Source organism: Xenopus laevis, chromosome 9_10S (genome assembly GCF_017654675.1).
Source record: "Xenopus laevis strain J_2021 chromosome 9_10S, Xenopus_laevis_v10.1, whole genome shotgun sequence".
In the NCBI taxonomy this organism is placed as follows: Eukaryota; Metazoa; Chordata; class Amphibia; order Anura; family Pipidae; genus Xenopus; species Xenopus laevis.
This window is the reverse complement of record NC_054388.1, coordinates 46,498,694-46,519,125: the sequence shown is the minus strand read 5'-3', so window position 1 is coordinate 46,519,125 and position 20,432 is coordinate 46,498,694. Positions and strand designations below refer to the sequence as shown.

Sequence of the window (20,432 nt, the reverse complement as noted above, 5' to 3'; positions counted from 1 at the left end):
TGGCAACCCTTACAGCCACCTTTAGTCTCCACTTGTGTTTTTCCTTACTAGCAGGGTTGAAAGTACTGTCACTTTTAGGGCAAAGACACACGTGACAGTTGCCCCACAACTTTTAAAAACTCGTTTGTGGCAACTAATCGTGGCGAATTTGTGGCCACAGGCATGTAGGCTGCCTGCCACCAGGATACATTGTGGGTTATTTGCAGTTTGGTAATTAGTCACCTTGACTTGTTTCAAAAGTCAAGTCGACTAATTGCCACGTGTCTTTACCCTAAAGCCAAAAAAACAAAAACATATAGTATAACTAAAAACCCCCACCTAATCTTGTAGGCAATAATGAATAATATATGATCCTGGTTTCACTTTGGGATGAAAATTAATATTATTTTTTTAAAATGATCCCTTTATTGGATCTCCCTAAAAATCTGCTATATTCCCTGTTCATGTTTCCAATGAGAGCTGGGTGTGTAAACAGTTCTGAAGTACGTGACCCAAGGGCAGGGACAGCAGAGGAATTTCAGCGCAAAGGATGGGGAGACATATGGAAGGCAGGAAAGTTGATCCTTTGCGATGGTCTCCACTCTTGCCAAAAGTGTGATCACACAGGACATGGGCTGGGGATGACATAAGGAGGTGTCATGTGACATATCACATGACAGTGGAACGCCAGTCTTGCAATGTGTGCAGCCAGCGAGACCATGTGACTAGTTGTGGTGCCAGATCATAAGCAGCAAAGAAGAACTCATATAAAGTACATGCAGAGAGGATAGAGAGAGGCACATGGATGGTTCTGCTCTTACATCATAAGGCCAATAGGGACCTCTCTCATTAGCAGAAGCCTTTAACTGGTATAAGAATCATCATGGTTACCATACTGTGTATATGAGATCATACACATCCAATGTGTAACATTCCCTGCACATACTGGATAACATTGACACTATGTCTATGACATCATACACCGCCAAAAAATCTACCGACTGACTCCTAATAAATTTAAATACAAGCACTGAAAATAAACAAATCAGATTTAAGAGCTTCTGTGAAAGAGGATAAGGCAGAATCAATTCTGTTTCTAAGAACAATACTTCATTTTGGATTGTATTTAACAGCTATTCTACAGCTACTTTATATGTCAGGTACAATTAATGTATAAATTATTTTAGGTTTTCCACTTGCTTTTGGTTAATGTAGTTTTAATTTTGATTTAGAATTACCAAAGGATGTGGTTTATATTTTTGAGCTTTGGCGGTCATAACATGTCTTGTGATAAAATGCCTTGTGTACTTAACTTCTTTCAATCAACATGGAATACGTTGGAGTCTGAGTCATAAACTGAGGATTTGGAATTGAATTTATTTACCGATAATACACAGCCCTGAGGGGCACACGAAGCAAGAGGCACAGAGAGAGTGGTGTTAAAGCACAAATATGCACATATTTACTCCAGGCTCAGGGGTAGTAGAAAATCAGTCTAATCAGGAGTGTGGGGGGAAGGGGTAAATGCACAGTGTGACCCAGATGATGTTGCAGCAGGTCAAGTTGCACTTCTCATGTACCAATATCATTAGGTCTAACAAGCAAATGCAGCAAGTGAGAGGCAAAGTCAATATAATTAATTAAAGCCTTAAAATCAGCCTAAAACCAAAACGCTAAATAGCATTTTCATCCACACAGGCAAAAGCCAGAGGTGCCAGAAGACTGGAAGGGGCATTCCTATACTGGGTGATAAAGTGGCCACACAGCCATGGGCGGCTACCCATTCCAGCTCACATGACCCTTGCCAATACTGTGTCTGGTTGGCACAGAATGTTATGCACCCACCAGGCAGCAAACTGGAGTAAATCAGTTGCTCTATTCACAAGCCCTATAATAATGCCATAGCCTTGGGGGAGGTTGTTTTTCCATCTGTGTTAGTAGCTGATGGTGGACTGGAGCCAAATTTGGGAGCTCCCGGCACCAGCACTAACATGCCTGGAATGCATGTAATAACTTCTCAGAAGGTGGGCTTCCAAAATAGCAAAGCTTTTAATATTTTCTCCATGGAAAAAACACAGAGATGCTGATTAACTATGTCCCAGCCAGGCTCTATCCTCTTCTGTTTCAATGGGATTAGCTAAAGGTGGCCATAGACGAAAAGATCCGTTCGTTTGGCGACATCGCCAAACAAGCCTGCAACTAACAGGCATGGCAATATGGCCGAAAGATCAGATTACGATAAGAGCGCAATGGGCTCCGGCGGAATCGGTCGGGACAAAATCAAACCTGTCCGATCGACCAAACGACCGATCTCCGGCGGAAGAAAAATGTTGGGACTGTCTACACACGGTCCGAAAATCGTACTGGGTCTGTGTGACCAGCCGATAGTTACTGCCATGTGTCCCTCTGTTAAACCTGGTAACTACACAAACCAGATGTTTATCCCACATGTTGTTTCAACATTAACGCATATGTTTTGTATTTTTGTCCTCTTTACCCTTTGTATTGGTTACTGGTCACTATGTATGTAATTCTGCATGTCCTTTTTATTAACACATTTATTTTACGGTACTGTGGAATATGTTGGCACTCTATAAAACAACAACAATAATCCACACAGACCTGATACAAGGCAGATCAAGCAGGGTACATTTTTGAATAGCTCTGATCGGGCTGTGCAACTCCCCAGAGGACTCTAGTTGGCCTGAAGTCACAGTAGTGGCCCTGTGTTAGGTGCTGGGAGAAAGCAAATTCTCCTTGTACTGCTCACTGCTCTCCTCCTTGCCAAGATGGCTGCCTCAGTAGTGAATTACAGCCATAAGAATTCTGAACCAGGTTCTCTAACTAAATGCTGCACTGCTTTAAGGAAGCCGGGCCAATACATACACAATGGTTTCAGTTTTTCATTTCATTAGACACCACATGAGATGGGCAAGGACAGGGCAGCAAGGCATACGGTTAAGGAGCCATCTGGGTAGCAAATCACATAGGTGCAATAAAACAGGTCTATCGGACACAGGAAGTTGAACAATTACAGAAGCCCAAGGTGTTACTAAATGTCGTATGTCACATCCCGTCCGACACAGAACCACATGGCACCCACAAAGGAAACAAAGGTGTCAAAGTGTAATTTAATTGCTGCCAAGTATTACATGCTAATATTTTGACTCAGTCCAGTCTAATCCAGTCTAATCCAGTCTGTGATGTGAAATTTTGGGAATATTTGGGAATGTTTTAGGCATGGAAGTGATCCTTTCTCCCTAGAAAAGTGTATGTCACACCAGCCCCGACCCACCAAATGGTATTTATCTTACAAGATCAGACCTTTGGCGGTCACTATGGAATCTCTGATGAAGTGCTGACTTGAAAAGATTAGGCCCTACTCCCAAAAGCTGAATAATTCTGAGTATCACAACTTCTGCAAAGCACAGAGCATTCATATAGTATGGTAAAGTACTGGGGCTGAATGGGATCCTGAGGGAAACGCCCAGGAAAGGGGGTGCAACAAATCTAACAGTTCCATGGCCATTCAGCGGGCAGTATAGATCAGAGCAGAGCTGCTAAAATCCTATATCCAGTCCAGTGTCAGTAATGCAGCAGAGCAGGGAGAAAGTCTCTTTATTTACAGGAAGGAAACAGAAAAAAAAGCATAGATTAGGGAAATTGATATAGAGATTGTGTCATGCATCCACTACACTTTTGCATTTTATCCCTTTGAAAGATTAGCCCAATGCATGTTCTTTATTTAGAGGACGGGACTGAATTTTCTTTTAACCTAAGTTGACTCCTAAATACTATACACCACACACTTTTACATAGCCCATCCATTATCCTCCTCTCCCTCCTGCTCAGTTTCAAAAACAAATCAGAGCAGCCGCCCTGCTCTCATTCTCTTTAATACGAGTTTGTAAACACTCCCTGGAGGATTTCAGACATATAAGGGAGAAGCTGCTGAACTTGTCACACAATTACTCAGTGGCACTGGAGTGTTGGTGGCCCTGGGCAAAAATGACACCCCTTATATTCTGGTTTATTAGGCAGCACTATGCTATTTAAATCCTGCTGGTTCAGTGAGAATGAGCTCTGTGGCACAGTGGCATATGGGATTTTTTTATCTGGAAACCCATAATCCAGAAATCTCTGAAATACAGCACTGCGGTTTATCCATTTGACTGAGCCCATGGGCTACTGGTGTGGCTAATATGGCCTCTGCACAGAGAAAACCACTCTCCACCCACAGGTTGTTAGGCACTTGGATCCTTCTTCCCCAAGGCATCCATACATCAGAGAATAAATACACATTCTTGTCACAGATATCTGGAATCCAATTGACCCAGTGCAGCATGCAGCCACGCAAATTTGTTCTAGAGCTTTGATTTGTTCTAGGTTCAGCGGTCGAGAGCTGGGGCCTTTTCCTTATCCTTTTGGTTATTTCAGCATCTCACCCCTCGGAAACTGACACAGTTTCTCTGCCATGAAATCTGTCAGACGGCTAACCCTCATTATCCCCCTAAGCCTGAATATAGAGTGCTGAGCTCATAATCTGCCATTAAGGAGCTTTCTGGACCAGTAATATCCTCAGCAAATGGCAGCGAACAGTCAGTCAGAGCTACACAGACCCAGGGGCCAAAGTTTACCTTCATCCTTCCACGCCTACAGGAGCCTCCAAAACCTGTGTGCGCATTTGCTCCTGCTGAATAACAACTGCTTCCCAATGGTCTAGACTAGAGCAAGGGACACAAATGACCCCAGTAGCCTACTCAGTGCATACAGTGCCCACCAGCCTGGTATTTTACTGAGCTGGTCAGTGATCAGTAAAAATGATATTTAGTTGCAAAAAGGAGCAGTCAGTATGTAGCAGTGAGGTAAATTGCAGAATTATTCCAAACGGTTGTGGTTAACTCTAGCACACCTGTTGAAGAAGTTATGGATTTTCCCATGGAGTATCCTGTGCAATACTCCAAAGGTATCAAGCTGTTGTAATGCAAAATGTAGGGAAAGGCCAGAGCAGTAACCTTAGTGAGCATTAAAGGAACAGTAACACCAAAGCAATGAAAATAGCATTGTGTTGCACTGTTAAAACTTGAGTGTTTGCTTCGGAAACTCTACAATAATTTACATAAACAAGCTCATGTGTAGCCATGGGGTCAGCCATTCAAAGCTGAAAAAGGAGAAAATGCACAGGATACACATCAGATACCAGATAAGCTTTGTAGTATACAATGGGATTCTTCAGAACTTATCTATTATCTATGTGTTTATCCTGTGCTTGAATGATATGAAAACGAGGGTCTGCTCAGGTATGGGGTCTAAGGCTAGGGGCACACGGCGCGATTTCGCCGCGATTCTGCGCTAAGCGAGTTGTCGCTGCGTTTTTTAAGCCGAAATAGCTTTGCTAACTTTGGCGCTGGCGTCAATGCAAATCGCGGCGAAATCGCTGCGCTAATTCACACGCGGCGATTCGTTTTCTATTGTCGTCCGAAGTTGCCTCGCTGGGCGTTTCCGGGCGACAGTAGAAAAAGAATCGCCGTGTGTGAATTAGCGCAGCGATTTCGCCGCGATTTGCATTGACGCCAGCGCCAAAGTTAGCAAAGCTATTTCGGCTTAAAAAACGCAGCGACAACTCGCCCAGCGCAGAATCGCGGCGAAATCGCGCCGTGTGCCCCTAGCCTAAAAGGGGAGCAACTGGAGCTGTTCTGGTAACTGACAAAACACTAAGACAGTGAGTTGTTTGGGCAAAATGTATTTTCTGTTGGAAAAACAGTTGCCTCTTAGTGACTAGGGGATTAGTTCCTAAAGAGGCAGGATTCCCTGGGAGCAAGGAACGGCTACAATCTGTACCCTAAAGCCTTGGGACTGAGGTGCAGCTGCTGCGGAGAGAGCCCTGGGCAGATTCGGTCTGAGGAGCTTTCCTGAGGAATCAGATGTTCCATTTCTGAACTTCTGTGTGAAATAAAGTTCTGTTTGGCACCTGTGTCCCTGTCTCTTACACAGGGACATATTTATATATAGGCACCCAAGGGCCTGTGTGTAGGGCCGCAGCTTTCTTTGTTTTTTTTTTTTTTAAAGAAAAATAGAAAAACTCCCCAGCCACCACTAATGACTATCTTTGTTAATCCAGTGGCGGAGCTGGGGGTGTAAGGGGTCACCAGGCACAGTCATAAGTGTGATGTCACTTTCACAAGATGGGGGCATATAAATAATTACAGTGCTGCTCTAACCTGAGTGAAAGGAGTTGTGCCACTGCCTAGAGAGATCCCCACAACATATATATAGGAGGTAATTTCCCATTGATTTGTCACAAGTCACTTGTTTACCTTAAAGGAGAAGGAAAGCTACCAAAGCAGTTTATTGCCAATAGACTAGCCACAATAGTGCAAGCTACATTTATTCTGCAGAATGCTTTACCATACTAGAGTAAACAGCTCTAGAAGCTCTGTTTATTTAGGATAGCAGTTGCAATATTAGCTTGGTGTGACATCACTTCCTGCCTGAGTCTCTCCCTGCTCACTCATAGCTCTGGGTTCAGATTACAGCAGGGAGGTGAGGAGTGAGAGGGGTGGAATGGGAGGAGGAAAGAAGCAAAATGAGCATGCTCAAGCCCAAGCCCTGGAGGTTTAAGCTGGAAGGCTGATATAGAAGTCCATGTATACACACTAGAAGGAAAGAAATGCTGTGTTTCTTTTGACATTTCTGATAAAGCTTACTTAATTTTAGCCTTTACATCTCATTTAATGACATATTGTTAAGCCACACCAATGTCAGGAAGCGTTAAGGAGGCAGGAAGACTTGGAAAGGAAATGCAGTACAGGCTGCAACAATAATCAGAGGGTGAGAGTCAGAAAACAATTACTTATTTTCAGTTGGTTCCACAAGGGATCATCCTATTGGGAGATTCATTGCTGCTCTAAACTCTTCTCTCCCTTCCTTTTTGACCAGATCAAAAAAAATCATTTAAAGTGAGATTATTATACACTCATGTATTTTACAGCTACCCAATCCCATCTTCTCTCTGGCGACCACTTATTTCAGTCTCCGGCCTGCCGACCGCCCTGACTCAAATACTGGTTATGGGCAATGACAGGACATTTTGACACCAAAAGCCTGGAAATCCCCAGCTAGTAGTATAAATTAGCAGTGTAAATTTTACGTGTAATTACTCAACGTAAGCATTTTACCACCACACTCCAGTGATTTATTTATTCTACCAACTATCTATCTAAATACTTTATAATAGCAACTATATATATATATATATATATATATATATATATATATATATATATATATATATATATATATATATATATATATATATATATATATATATATATATATATATATATATAAAAATATATATTTGGTATATATACAGCTCCACGGTATAACAATAGACAATAGTAGCAGGGATATAAAGCAGCTAGATGTGTGTCTCTCAGTGTGCACAGTGGTTTAGGGGGAAATAGAAGCTTTTTTGGGAGCATATGTGATTTTTATGCACGTAGAACTCATTAACCTAATTAACCAGATGAGCGAGCTATTCTGGGAAAATTACAGGTTGTTCTGACTGCAGCTTGTTGGGTTCATTGTGAGGGGATAGTCACTGAACCTCCAAGCATTAGTATCTGCATGGAGATCTTAGGCAAATAATTGGCTGGCATACCCTGCACCCATCCCAAGCAATAACATGTTTGGTTAGTTAAAGAGCAGGGACAGAGCAGTTTCTCTGGGAGCTTATTAAACCTAATTAGGGGTTTTACTTGCTATCCTTTTTGTTGATGTGCAAGACTCCTTACACCCCCTGGCAGTACTTCAGCAAACTCCTCTTTACATCCGTGGTATTCTGCCACGTTTGGACCCCCATATATATTGTTCAGCAATGCTGCTTCATTTAATATATATTCATTATGTTCTATTCTAGAGAGGGCAAATCTTTTATTTAATCCCCACCACATAAAACAGTACTTTGAGCATTACTGATCTAAGGCAAGTCCCAGAGGGATGTAAGCCATTGCTACAAGACATAATTTTATGTACAAGGAGCGTGTGGTGGTTAAGCATTAGCATTCCTTCTACTCCCAGAGCAGCCTTTAACCCCTCTAGCAGCATTTCACTTGTGCCAGCAATCAGAAAGCCATTAATTGAGGGAATGCAGACAGAGCCAGGATTCTTTCAGCCATCAGCAGTTCTGTCACCATAGGGTTAATTACATTCCATGCAGATTCAATTAAACAGATTGATGGGGAGAGGGGTCCTTTCTCCATCCAATAAAGTGGCAGAATCCTGGGAGCTGCACTTTAGGAAGCGATAAGTGGCTGTCGTTCTCTTAAATTACAAACACTGTGAGCCAGAGGCACAGACCCGGGCGCAGATACGGCATTAGCTATTGTGCCCTGGGCTGACCTGATGCTCTGCTCTCAGAGATATACTTCAGCTGGCAGAATTTAAATTTAGCAACAACTACAGATTTGTAAACCATGATTTAACGTATTGTCATGATACATGCCTGTAAGAGTTAACAAAGCAGGCCAAGGTATCATGCAAAAACATTTCTGTCACAAACAGAAACAGATAGTTGACAGGTCTCTGCTCAGTATGGTCTGGAATCGGCCACGTGTAAAGGGATCACAACCTGCGATGCCCTACTCTAAGTCATGGCTGATAACTTACTGATAAAAGCCATGCCATGTGGCAGAGTGGAAGCCCATGGAGGTGTAACACAAACACATTTATCATCATAGAACCCATACCTTTTATACTAATGCTACAAAAAAAACTGGTTATGAGTTTGAAACATTCGTTTTCAATGGAGTCCAAACATGATTAGGTTGGGGCAGGTTACACAGTATTGATTTTTAGTATCGGTGGAATCATATGAAAATTCTTAACCTATGAATATAAGATCATTCATTCAATGTGTTTCTGTTAGGAGTTATGGTTATTATATTCTTGGTCCAGTCCCTACTGACAGGAGGTCATAAAAACTCAAGCTGTGTCCTGCTAGGCCATGCCCCCTTGAATTACTGAGGGAAGGGAAGTGTCCAGATACCTTGATGCCCCCAAAATCATTGATAAATAGTCACTATCAATGGTTTCAGGGGCATCAGGCAACTGGACAATTCTCCAGTGATGAGCGAAATGTTTTGGCAGGTTTTGCAGCGAAAAAGACAAACCATAGACTCCAATGGGTGAAAGAAAAGTTTGTGCATCAAAAAAAAAAAAAAAAATAAGTCGCCCACAGACTTCAATGCATTTGGTGTATATCTGGTGAAGCGAAATGGGTCAGATTCGCCCATCACTAATAATCAGCTCTTTTTCTAAGATTTACTTAGGAGGACCCATTTCCGAGGGGGTTTATGCCATTTGTTTTCCCTTGCCTCTAGGACTAGGAAATTCAATATTTGGAGCCAAATATAGGTTTTCAGTTTTTTTCCCCCTTTTTATTTAATAAACTGTTTGCCATATTTTACTGTCTGTTCGTTTTGTAACATCTCTTTGTTAATTTGCACTGTCATACCTTTTATAATAAAGTATAAAACTTAATAAGTTTGTCTTGTGATACTCTAAACGACCCTACAGCTTGTCCAATTGTCTACTTTTTGTCTCCATCCTTTGAACCACAGTCTCTGCCTTGTCCTACTATTTCCACCTTGCCCTACCGTCTCCATCTCACCCTTCTATTTCCACCTTGCCCTACCATCTCCATTTCACCCTTCTATACGGGTATCCCTTTGCTAAAACTATTATGCCCAATGCTAAAGACGGCAGTCAGAACAAAGGAATATTTTGGCATCTGCTTAGCACTCTCCAGATTGTGCTGGTATATTGGGGCGGGCTCAGCATGGAATTTTCTCTCCACATTCTGCAATCCCATGTGTTGTGCTATTCAAAAAGCCAAGCACCATGGGGAAGGATCTGCTGCCTCAGGTTTGTGCCTGAGTAAACGTATGCGTGTCTTCACTTTGGGTCTGCAATACTGCAGAACTCACACACACACTGCATCCCTAGGGGTTCAGTCGCACTGACATAAACTTCAGACAAATTGTTAACTCTTCCTACCAATTACAAAAAGTCAGTCAGGTTTTTGCAAAACAGAACAGTACCAGAATATGGCTGAACCACAAGTACAAATGCAAAAATTCATAAAAAGTGATTGAACTTTGACACGCACTACATGTTGCACAGGCTTTGTTATAGCAACACAGCACATGGATTTTATAAGCTTATTTCTCTGTGTTAGTGACATTCCCAGGTGCCTGACCTGTTTCCATATCCTCATCTTCCCACACAATGGGGTATGGCTGGTAAGGAGCTGTGCCACTTCATTTACCGCTTCATTAGTCCAACCATTCCACTTTCCCCAGACATGGCTGCCAGTTGGGCAGAATAATAAACCAAATACAGAGAATAAGCTTTTGTTGGGCCAGATGAACTGCTCTTTCTTCCTTTACAAACAAACCCAGAACAGTTTGTGCTTCTCTTTACAATTAGACGCCCTGTAGTCCTGCCAAGTTTTGCCTGGGGGGACATGAATTATTCTCCTAATAGGGATCCTAGCCAATCAGTTTTCACCCCAAACATCAGAGAATATCAGTTTCCTGCAATATTTCCAGCAGTTACCACCCACAAACATGTTCTGGTCCTTCTCTTTCTAGGCAGCACAGTCTGTATTCCTCAGTGATTAGGCTGCAAGCTCTGTGGGTCTAAGAAATGGGGCATAACAGATAAATAGGCTCCCTCTCTGGGCAGACAGAAGAGGAATCAAAGGCACAGCTTATAAGCCATGGCCCCTGTCTGACCTAAGGGACTCACTGTTCCATCTTCCTTACATCCCAAGCACGTGAAATCTTATACAAAACCAAGAGTATCTCTGCAGCTTGTTCTGAGGATTAAACTCCCTGCGCTGCCACCTAAACTCATACCCATCCCTACCCACATCCAATTCCACTGCATACCCTATCTGTTGTTTCCTGTCCTATTTCCTCTCCTCCATCTCTCTGCTGCATCCTATTATATTTCTTATCCTCCACCTCTATGCTGCATCCCATCCCATTCCCTCTCCTCCTACTCTCTGCTGCATACCATTCACTAATCTTCCTTTACTGTGATGCATCCCATCCCACTCCATCTCCACTTCATCCCCTCCCATTTCCCTTCCTCCTACTCTCTGCTGTATCCCATTCCCTCTCTTCCTCCTTTCTGATACATCCCATTCCATTCTCTTCTGCAACCCATTCTCCACTCCATCCTCCTATCCTATGGATATGGACTGAGCTGAGGGCACAGTGTCAGGAAATATGGTGATACAGACTGTACCAGGAATGTAACATCCCACAGAGACTCTGATACATCTCGGAAGTGAAAGGTCACACTCCTGGCCCACTGGGAAGCCACAGGAATTTCTGCCCTTAAAAGAAAACTATACCCCCTAAAAATGTAGGTCTCTATAAAAATTATATTGCATTATTATATTTATTTAAATAAACCATTATCATAATAATATATTTTTTTGTAATATGTGCCATTAGGTAATCATAAATAGAAAATAGCCATTTAAAAAAAATAAGGGCCGCACCCTGGGATCCCAGGATTCACGGTGCACACCGTTAGGTCACATGAGCCAATTAACAGACAGAATTCTGTCTTTTGCTTCCCTCTTCTTCCTGTTACAGTCGGAGATGTATTTCTGGTCAGGTGATCTCTGAGGCAGTACAGAGATCATCACAAAATGGTGGTTCAAGGTATGAGATGTAAATGGGCAATATTTACTTAAATGTATACAACAGTTTAGTAAGATTCTTTAATATGCCACTTAATTTGATATCAACTATCTGTGTTAATTTGGGGGTTATAGTGGTCTTTAACAGATGCTAAACACATGGCCTTCAGTAGAGGGCAATTTGGGTTAGTAGCACTTTATAGTAGGGGCAATCAGTATGGGCACACAACCTGTTATTCCCAAGCCACCGCTGTGTATAAACTTTTATTGTATAAGTGTCATGGCCCTAGGCTCAAACAGGAGGGGCCACCATTACCTAAACCAGGAAACCCGAGAGGGAACCCAGCACACCTGTCCAGTGGTTATTTTAGTCGTGGTCTCTCTTCTTACACTGGAAAGAAACCCACCATATGACTGGTATCTCCACGACAACGTCAACACAATGGAGACTGTGGCCGTGTGTAAAGATATTTATAGTGAAGCTGTTGCTGCAAATAGACAAACTAAGCCGCAGGTATTTCTTACCCCCATATTGCGTTTCCACCATAAAGGAAGGAGCAGCACCCAGGAGCTGTCATACCCCCAGCGCTAGAGGAAATAATATTTTCTATTAATACATGGCTCCGACATTCCCAGCATCCTGCAGGAAAAACTTAACCTGGAATCCATGTCGCTCAGTATACAGTATTTATCATTCATAGCTATTTACGAACACAGCTGAGTAGTAGCAGTCTTTAGCCTCGTAACTTAATATAAGTTTCGGTAATGGCCTTACAATAGGAACCCAGGAATAGACTCAGGATCGTATAGTGGAAGGGATAAAGAGAAAAGAAAATACCCCACAAAAATGGGGGAAAATGTCTTTCCAATATGCAAACTGACTGCTGCTATATTGTTCCAGAGTCAGAACTGGACAATGGAAAGGGACCGATGGATACTGCTTTTAAAAGCAATTACATTTGGAAGAGAATGGAGGATATAGTAGACATTTACGGGACCATAGCTGAAATAGTGAGCATTTGGAGCATTTTCCCATGATGCACTGCACCATTTCAAGAGTCAAGAGTCAAGAGTGAATTTATTGTCATTTCATCCATATACGTTTGTACAGTACACAGTGAAACGAAACAACGTTCCTCTAGGACCCTGGTGCTACACACAACATAGATGTACCGGACAACTGACAAAAAGTGCAAGTGCAAAAATATGCAACTCCTGCAAGACAGGTCAGCATAGTGCAGGGACAGGACAAGACAGTGCACACTCAGCAGATGTAATATGTTAAGTAAATAATGCTAAATGTCAGACATGATGGGTGTATCATTGTGATATGATAGTAGTAAGAACATGATTAAGAACATGATAAAGTGCAGATGTGCTCATAGAGAACAATTGTATCCAATGGCTTTCCCAGAAGCATTGCCCTTACGCACATCTATTATACGGTGCAGTAATGTATCATGACAACAAATAATTGGTGACAGCTCTAATTAACAGAACAAGCAGATGCCCGAGGGGAGGAGCACAGGAATGAGACTATAGAATAGAAGAGTGCTGGGGACATAGTGCTAAGAGACAGCAGTAAGACAGGCTGGGCAGGGGGCACATCAATACTTCTAGATATGAAAGGGAGGTGGCAGATCATTTACAGGACCTGAGGACTGGGACACTGGAAAGACTTGGAGCAGAAAAGAGCATGTGAAAGCAGCCAACAAATTGGCCGCAATTGCCCTGGGATGGGGGTGTGAATCACATGGCCTCAACATGCTCACTGGGAGATCTCTGTTAATGGGACAACAGAGCAGCAGCAGTGGGGGATGTCAGCAAAGTACAGAAATACACAATCTCCTAAATGTCACAAGGAAACTCTGCCTTTGGAATACTTGCCCCCCAGCAAATTCTAATTTATTTCAGCACCAGTGGGACAAGTCACATAGGAAAAATAATCACAAGTGTAGGGTTGCCCCCTGGCCAGTATTTTACAGGCCTGGCCGGTTGATGTCAATGTTATTAATAGGAAAAAGTGGCGAGACTATAGGAAGGCCTGTATGTTTTTTCAGAAAAGGTGGCAACCCTACACAAGTGTTGTGTTTCAGTCTTGCACAGTGTTACTGAATAATAGGTCTCACCCTACACTTACTATAAAGCTGTACCCTCAAACTGTAAACAACAAGTCGGCTCCCTTCCATATATTATACATGCAAATATACAGAGAAACCGCAGCAAATTATTTCAAAACATGAAAATCAATACATTACATCAAAACATACATTTAATGCTACAGTTACTTATTTAGAAGATAAAGAAGGCCCTTTGAGTGTCACAGAAATGTGGTCTGTTCTTATACACAGTATATTCCCCTGGGTGCCATCCTTACAGTATATATTAACAGAGGTGTGTATTTATGCAACTATGTCTCATTATTCTAACATTGAGTTTCCATTATTCAATTCAGGGCTAGTGACTCTCTGGCCTACAGAGCTTGCAATCTAATCCTGGTGCCTGAAGGCCAATGAGAGGGAGTTTTTTTACATTGTCATTCGTACTTTTATCTTTGTCTTTGCCAGAGGGCTACTGTGGGTTTTAGAACTTTGCTAATGTCGTATTGCCCTCTCCTAAGCCAATTGATGAGGCAACTACAGTATATTTGGCAGATGCAGGGAGCACAAATCAGTACCAACACATGCAGATACAGGGGAAGTAGCAGGTCTGGTCCCTGCATCATGTCTTTGCGTCCAGTCAGTGAGATTAGGGGCCACACAGCAGCAGATGGTGATTAAGGAGATCAAATACTTATGGACAAACCATTGTATCTGGCATACGGGGAGGGGGGAGCATCTAACATGGTGCAGAGTAAATGCCTTTAAATCATCAGTGGGATCTAGTCATGCGCCACACAATCCAATCCATTCTGTATTGGCTACGCTGCTGCTGTGTCATGAAAATACATTTATAGCCTAGAATCAATGCAATGTTCCCCCACAGCACTTCCAGCCATCTACTGCATGTGCTAGTGGCACCCTTGTCACACCCCTCTATGGTTAGGGATGCAGTGTTTTAGGATTCGCCTGAACCAAAATTCTTTGTGAAAGATTTTACCAAATACCGAAAGAACCCTAATTTGCATATGAAAATCAAGGGGAAGGAGGAGAGTGTGCAGCTAATGTTTACTTCCTTGTTTGTGTAACGAAAAGTGCATCCAGGAAAGACACTGTTTCTCACACAGGAGCCTATGATTACAAGTGTTTCTATTCCTTTAAATTCTCTATCCCCTTTGAAGCACTGGCCCCAGGGTTCAGCCACCACTGCCCCATCCCTGCAGCTCAATTTCTCTTTATGCGCAGGGTATATTTTATACTAAATCATGTTATACTGCATGTTTCTCTTTTCCCTTTGCAGCATTCTTATGGCCCAGGGCTAAGCCACCACAGCCCCATCCCTGCAGCACAATTTCTTGTTAATAAAGGATGCGGTGCAATGTGCAGCCGCAAGCTGGGAGCGAGAGAGTCTAAGCTGCTGACGGAGCAAACCTCCTGTCCTTAATCCGACACACTAATCAATGGGCATTGTAGGATCACTAGCCCCTGCCTGGTGCAGTTTACCAGATGGAGTAGCAAGATAAAGTTAAAAGGGCAAATCCACCCATTTGCACCAACAGGAGGTAGGGGTCTTCTGCCCTGGGGCAATTGATACATTCCTATCCTCTCATTATTCCCAATATCTGCAGGAGTGGTGCAATCTGCCCCTTAGTGCTCCAGTATCTGTAATCTTAATTTAACCCATTACCTGCTATAGCACTACATCCCAACAACTATATCTGCCCATAGTGTTGTTAGCTGCACATAGTCAAAACAGATCATAAAGGGGCTTATGGAAACCCATCTGGAAAGAACCAAATTATTATGTTGATGGGTCCTCTTCCAAAGGAATTTTCAAACCTGACCAAACTGATATTTTTGGACAGAAATGTTGATTAGGTAGTACATTCCAAGGGCTCCATACATGTGCAGACAAGCTGGAGTGGCTGAGTTGACAGCTTGTATCTGTCCCTGCATGACAAGCTTTTCTCCATTAGCTGCTCACCTCTGCAATTTAAGAAATATCTATAACCCTATGACAACTATAACCTGTCTGGGAGCACCTATCCATATGTATAAATACAGATAATGAATGTTTTGGGCTCACAATAAGCTATATCCTCTTATGGGTGGACTATGGAAGCAATACGGAAGCTTCTATGTTTACAATACAGAACAATTAGTGCATGTGTCGTTAATGATAACTGTAACAAACAATTTTAGTTTGAATGAATTCATTTGAACAGACAATCTCCCTAGCCCAAACGATGCACTAGGACAGTACAGTGATATTGACTATCTAGTAAACAGTGCAGATGGCTCACAGACAGTCAGCTGCCAATTAACTCTCAGTGCCACCTGGTGGCCTTATTGTACTCTTCTCTAATACATTGGGTCTAGCGTCTCAAATAAACCTAAGAGTTTTTGGGACAAAATATTTAAAGATGCATAAAGCATTACTGGGCTTTACACGTGAAAGGCAGCACAATAGGTAGCAGTGGCTGTAGTACAAGTATAGTAAAGAAATAGCCCCCCACTCACAGTATGGTGTAAATTAGGCAGCCTTGGGGCTATGATTATATTGCTCTGTAGTCATCGTGTCAAAGCATTGTCCCATTTCAGACTGGGAAATGGACAACCAAGTGCTGCTGTGAAGACATTTAGTGGTCCCTAGGAATCATGGGAAAAGACACGCAAGAAAGTTAATTTCCCACTCGGCAAATAATGGGTGCATGTTATGATAAAATTTGATATGGCCAATCAGGGCTTATTGCAGAGCTGATGGTTACTTAAAATGAGGCCAATTAGCTATCCTTATGGGATATATTAAAGCACCAACATAATGGTCAGAGCAGCATAGTATTAAACCCACTGCCCCTCAGGGTTTAGTAACAATCCCAGCATCAAGGGGTAACTAGCCCAGGCCAGGATTCATTATCAGTGCAAACATGCCAGCAATGAATGGGTTAATAGCCCAGGCCTCATTATCAGAGTAAACATGCCAGCAACAAAGGGGTTACTAGCCCAGGCTAGGACTCATCAGTGCAAACATTCCAGTACTGAAGCAGTTACTAGCCCGGGCCAGGACTCATTAGTGCAAACATTCCAGTTACTAGCCCAGGGCATATTGCCAATACAACCATTCCAACACTGAAGTGGTTACCAGTCCAGGGTTAATTAACAAAACAATTATAACAGGACAAAAGGGGCTACTGTACCAGGGCTAATTAAAGCGCAGCAATCCCAGCTCTGGATGGGTTGTACTAGCCCCGCGCTCACTAACAGAACCATGAGCACCTAATGGGTTAAATCACCAGGACAGAGCAGCAGAGAGTGGGTTAATTTAACCCCCAGGTGGGCACTCACCTCCTCCACAGTGAGGGGCATGCAGATCCTGTACTCTTTGAGCAGCATCATCAGACGATGGGCGCACAGAAGCCCAGTAATCGGGAGCCGGCAGTTTGTGGCCCTTCGCTCATTAAATCCGAAGCAGGGGCCCCTCAGACTGCACACACCATGGGAACCCGCAGTCCTGGCTTCGTCTAGAAACAAACGCAAATCCACATCTCCACTAAACGGGATCCACACGAGGAAATGGCCGAGAATCTCAGCTCTGCAGCCAGCAAAAGGCACGTAGGCTAGCGGGTATCTTGCCGGTGCCACACAAAGCAACTACGCAGCGCCAGCCCGGGGCCACAGAGCAGCCAGTCCCCACAATGTGCCCCAAGGTATGCGGCTCGTCGTGCCCAGGACAAGATCTGGCTGCTTCCTTCTGATCCCCGTGCCTCTTTCCTCCAGCAGTGATGCAGCAGCCTGACATCAGCAGGGGAAGGATGTGCACGAGCCAATGGGAGGAATGTGCCCAATTCAAACTACTCCCTCTGTGCTTTCTCCGCGCTGCTAGTCCCTGTCTGCCGCACCTTGCTCTGCTCTCCCTTACCCTGGACACCCACCCTGTCTTGCGCCCTCATTTACCGTTGCTCCTCACCTTGCCCTGTCCCACACTCGTCTGTTCCTGTCCCACCCACACTGGCCAATGGAGGACCCCACCTTGTCCTGTTCCACAATTTCCTGAGGTGGCCACCACCTTTCCCTGTCCCACCCCACACTGTCATATCAATGGTCTCTCTAATTCTTTCTTGAAAGGAATTTTGTGCACACATTTTGAACTTGTATGTCCCCACACTTTCCATCCAGCATACCCAACTTGCCCTGTCCATATACTCTTTTATGGGGTCCTTGTCTTACCCTGGCCCCACTCTTCCTTCAGGACCAAAACTTGGCCTGACCCCCACTGCTATGAGAACCTTACTTTACTCTGTCCCAAGACTCCACTCTATCCCTCACACTCTTCTCCCAGGGCCACCACTTTTTCCTTTCCCATTGGGGGTTCCTGCCTTGTCCTGTCCCCACATTCTCCTATGGAGTTGATCCTCCTTGCCTTGTCTCAACAATCTCCTTGAAGGTCTCCATGTTCCTTTACCCCATACTTTCTTATCAGGGTTCCCCATCTTGCCCTGTCCTTACACTCTCCTATAGGAGTCATCACACTCTTCTCTAGGGGCCCCCACCTTACTTTGCACCCACATTCTACCATGATTCTTTAGCCTTGGCCCTGCCCCCCCCCCCACTCCAGAAGGAAGAGGATCCAATACTTCACAACCCTCACTAGTAATTTGTGGATTGACCTCAAACCCATAGGTTTATTGCTGGTTGGGTGGGTTCGGGTTAACATTAGAGTGACCAATGCGGGTTGGGTGTGGGTCAGACTGGGGAAGTAGACTCCTCCTCTGCAAGTCTTGGAACCAGAGATGCACACAGAAGTAGCATACAGAGCAAGAAGATGCAGGGATTGATTTGGGGTGGGCCCTACAATGGTAACTCTTTGTGGGTTAGGGCCATGTTCGGTTTTGTGGGTGATAGCTGGGTGTGGGTTGAGTTTTTCCTGACCCATACGTCACTAACCCCCTTGTTGCCTGCTTCTTTAGTCCCATAGATCCCATTTTGCCCTGGCCTTCCTCCTATGGGTTTACATCCTACCTTTTCCCCAAACAAGAGTCCTGACATTGACCTGCTCTCCTCCTGATGTATCAATTTCCCTTGTCCCCACACTCTCTTGCTATGGTCTACAACATCTCCTTACCCAATATCAACCTTGCCCATACTCCCTAACCACTTTCCTGTCCCCACAATCCCTTCCCTGGGTTCCTAAATAGCCCTGTCCCCAAACCTCCTAAACTTGCCATGTCCCACACTCACTCCTTGGCTTTCCATTTTCAGCTGTATACATGGTTACACAAGCATTGCCCCTATTGACTTGTGGTGCAGCGCCCAAGACTTATTGCTACTATAACAATCACCATTGCAACCTAAGCAGTGTCTTATGCACCCATTCTAATCACAGTTGCAGTATAAGATGGGCAATCTCTAGCATAATAATACTGGTGGTGTGGGGGGGGGGGCTCAATGGTAAGTACTCAGTAAGGGGATCCTGGCCAAAGAGAGCAGGATAGAAAGGGTGTAGAGCAGTTAAATGTAGAGAGTAAGGGCAGGCTGCATGGGGGGTGGTGGTGGTAATGGAATATTTGCAATAAAGGGCAGAAAGGGCAGAGAAGGATTGGCTATAGGAAATGCATGGAATAGAGATTGTTGCATTAGGCAACAAAGAAATGTAGACAGAATAAAAATAAATGTGTGCTGAGTGGGAGCAGGAATAAAGGGCAGCTGCCTAGGGGAGTATGGAGAGAAGAGTAGGGACTCATAGTAGAAGGACATGTTGAATAAAGAACAGTGATTATCAGCCAACTAGGGGTGTATGCATAGCAAGAGCAGAAGTGAGTAAGAGCAATTACAGAGCAGTATGGGTAGCAGATAAAGTTACAGCTGTAGGGGCACAGTTCCACTATGTCTGGAGGGAAACCTGAAAAGTTACTTCTGTTTATATGCAGAGAGGAATATAAGCTGTCAGAAGGAGCAGGGCTGAGTATGGATTTAGGGGAAGACAAGAATATTGAGGAAGTGCAAATGGGGGCAGTGAACAGAAGTGTGTGCAGAAGGGATTTTAGAGCCAGAGCAGAGGAATGTGGGAGGACAGTATAGGAGAGAAAACAGGGAGGCAAACAGTGTAAGAACATAAAGGAATAAGGGTAGAGTACAGCATGAAAGCAGAGATGATTAGAATGGTACTGGAAGGGAACATAAAAGAATGTTCAGCTGTGCTGAAGGAGTAAATGGTAGATAGGCGTGTATAACATATTACAGTAGAAGAAATTAGTAGACAGGTGGATATAAATAATGGCCAATTTACTTATAAATGCGGAAAACAAGTGGCCCCTGGGACACAGTCACCATAGACCCCAAACAACACTAGACATTGTGGAAAACAAACATTTGCTCTCTGTGTTGGACTGTTCCACCGGGATACCAGGAAAACTCCCGGTGGGCCCAGGTGTAAGTTGGCCCTCATGCTGCTACACATTTGGTCTATTTCATGGTTCCCTATTACTATGAGAACAATGCAGCTAAATAGATGGAATAATAGATTATTGTATGTAAAGAAAGAGATGAGATTGCATGAGGAAAGTCAAAGGAAGAATAATAGTATTGAGAGTGGGCCCCTGGTCTAAGGTTTTTTGGTGTTGTGGGCCCCTTTGTGT

The 20,432-nt window shown here is 43.6% G+C and overlaps 1 protein-coding gene across 2 annotated transcripts in view; it reads right to left on the bottom strand.

Annotated features, from left to right (window-relative positions):
* Nucleotides 1-17,804, bottom strand: part of LOC108702162 (cytoplasmic phosphatidylinositol transfer protein 1) — a 54,205-nt gene extending 36,401 nt beyond the window's left edge. Inside the window, exon 1 of one of the 2 annotated variants that reach the window (XM_018237670.2) lies at nucleotides 17,143-17,804. In XM_018237670.2, the coding sequence (XP_018093159.1) occupies nucleotides 17,143-17,193 (51 nt within the window). In that variant the 5' untranslated portion in view covers nucleotides 17,194-17,804. The remainder of the gene's footprint in view (nucleotides 1-17,142) is intronic. The other variant, XM_018237669.2, reaches the window with a different exon arrangement.
* Nucleotides 17,805-20,432: the final 2,628 nt, after the last annotated feature.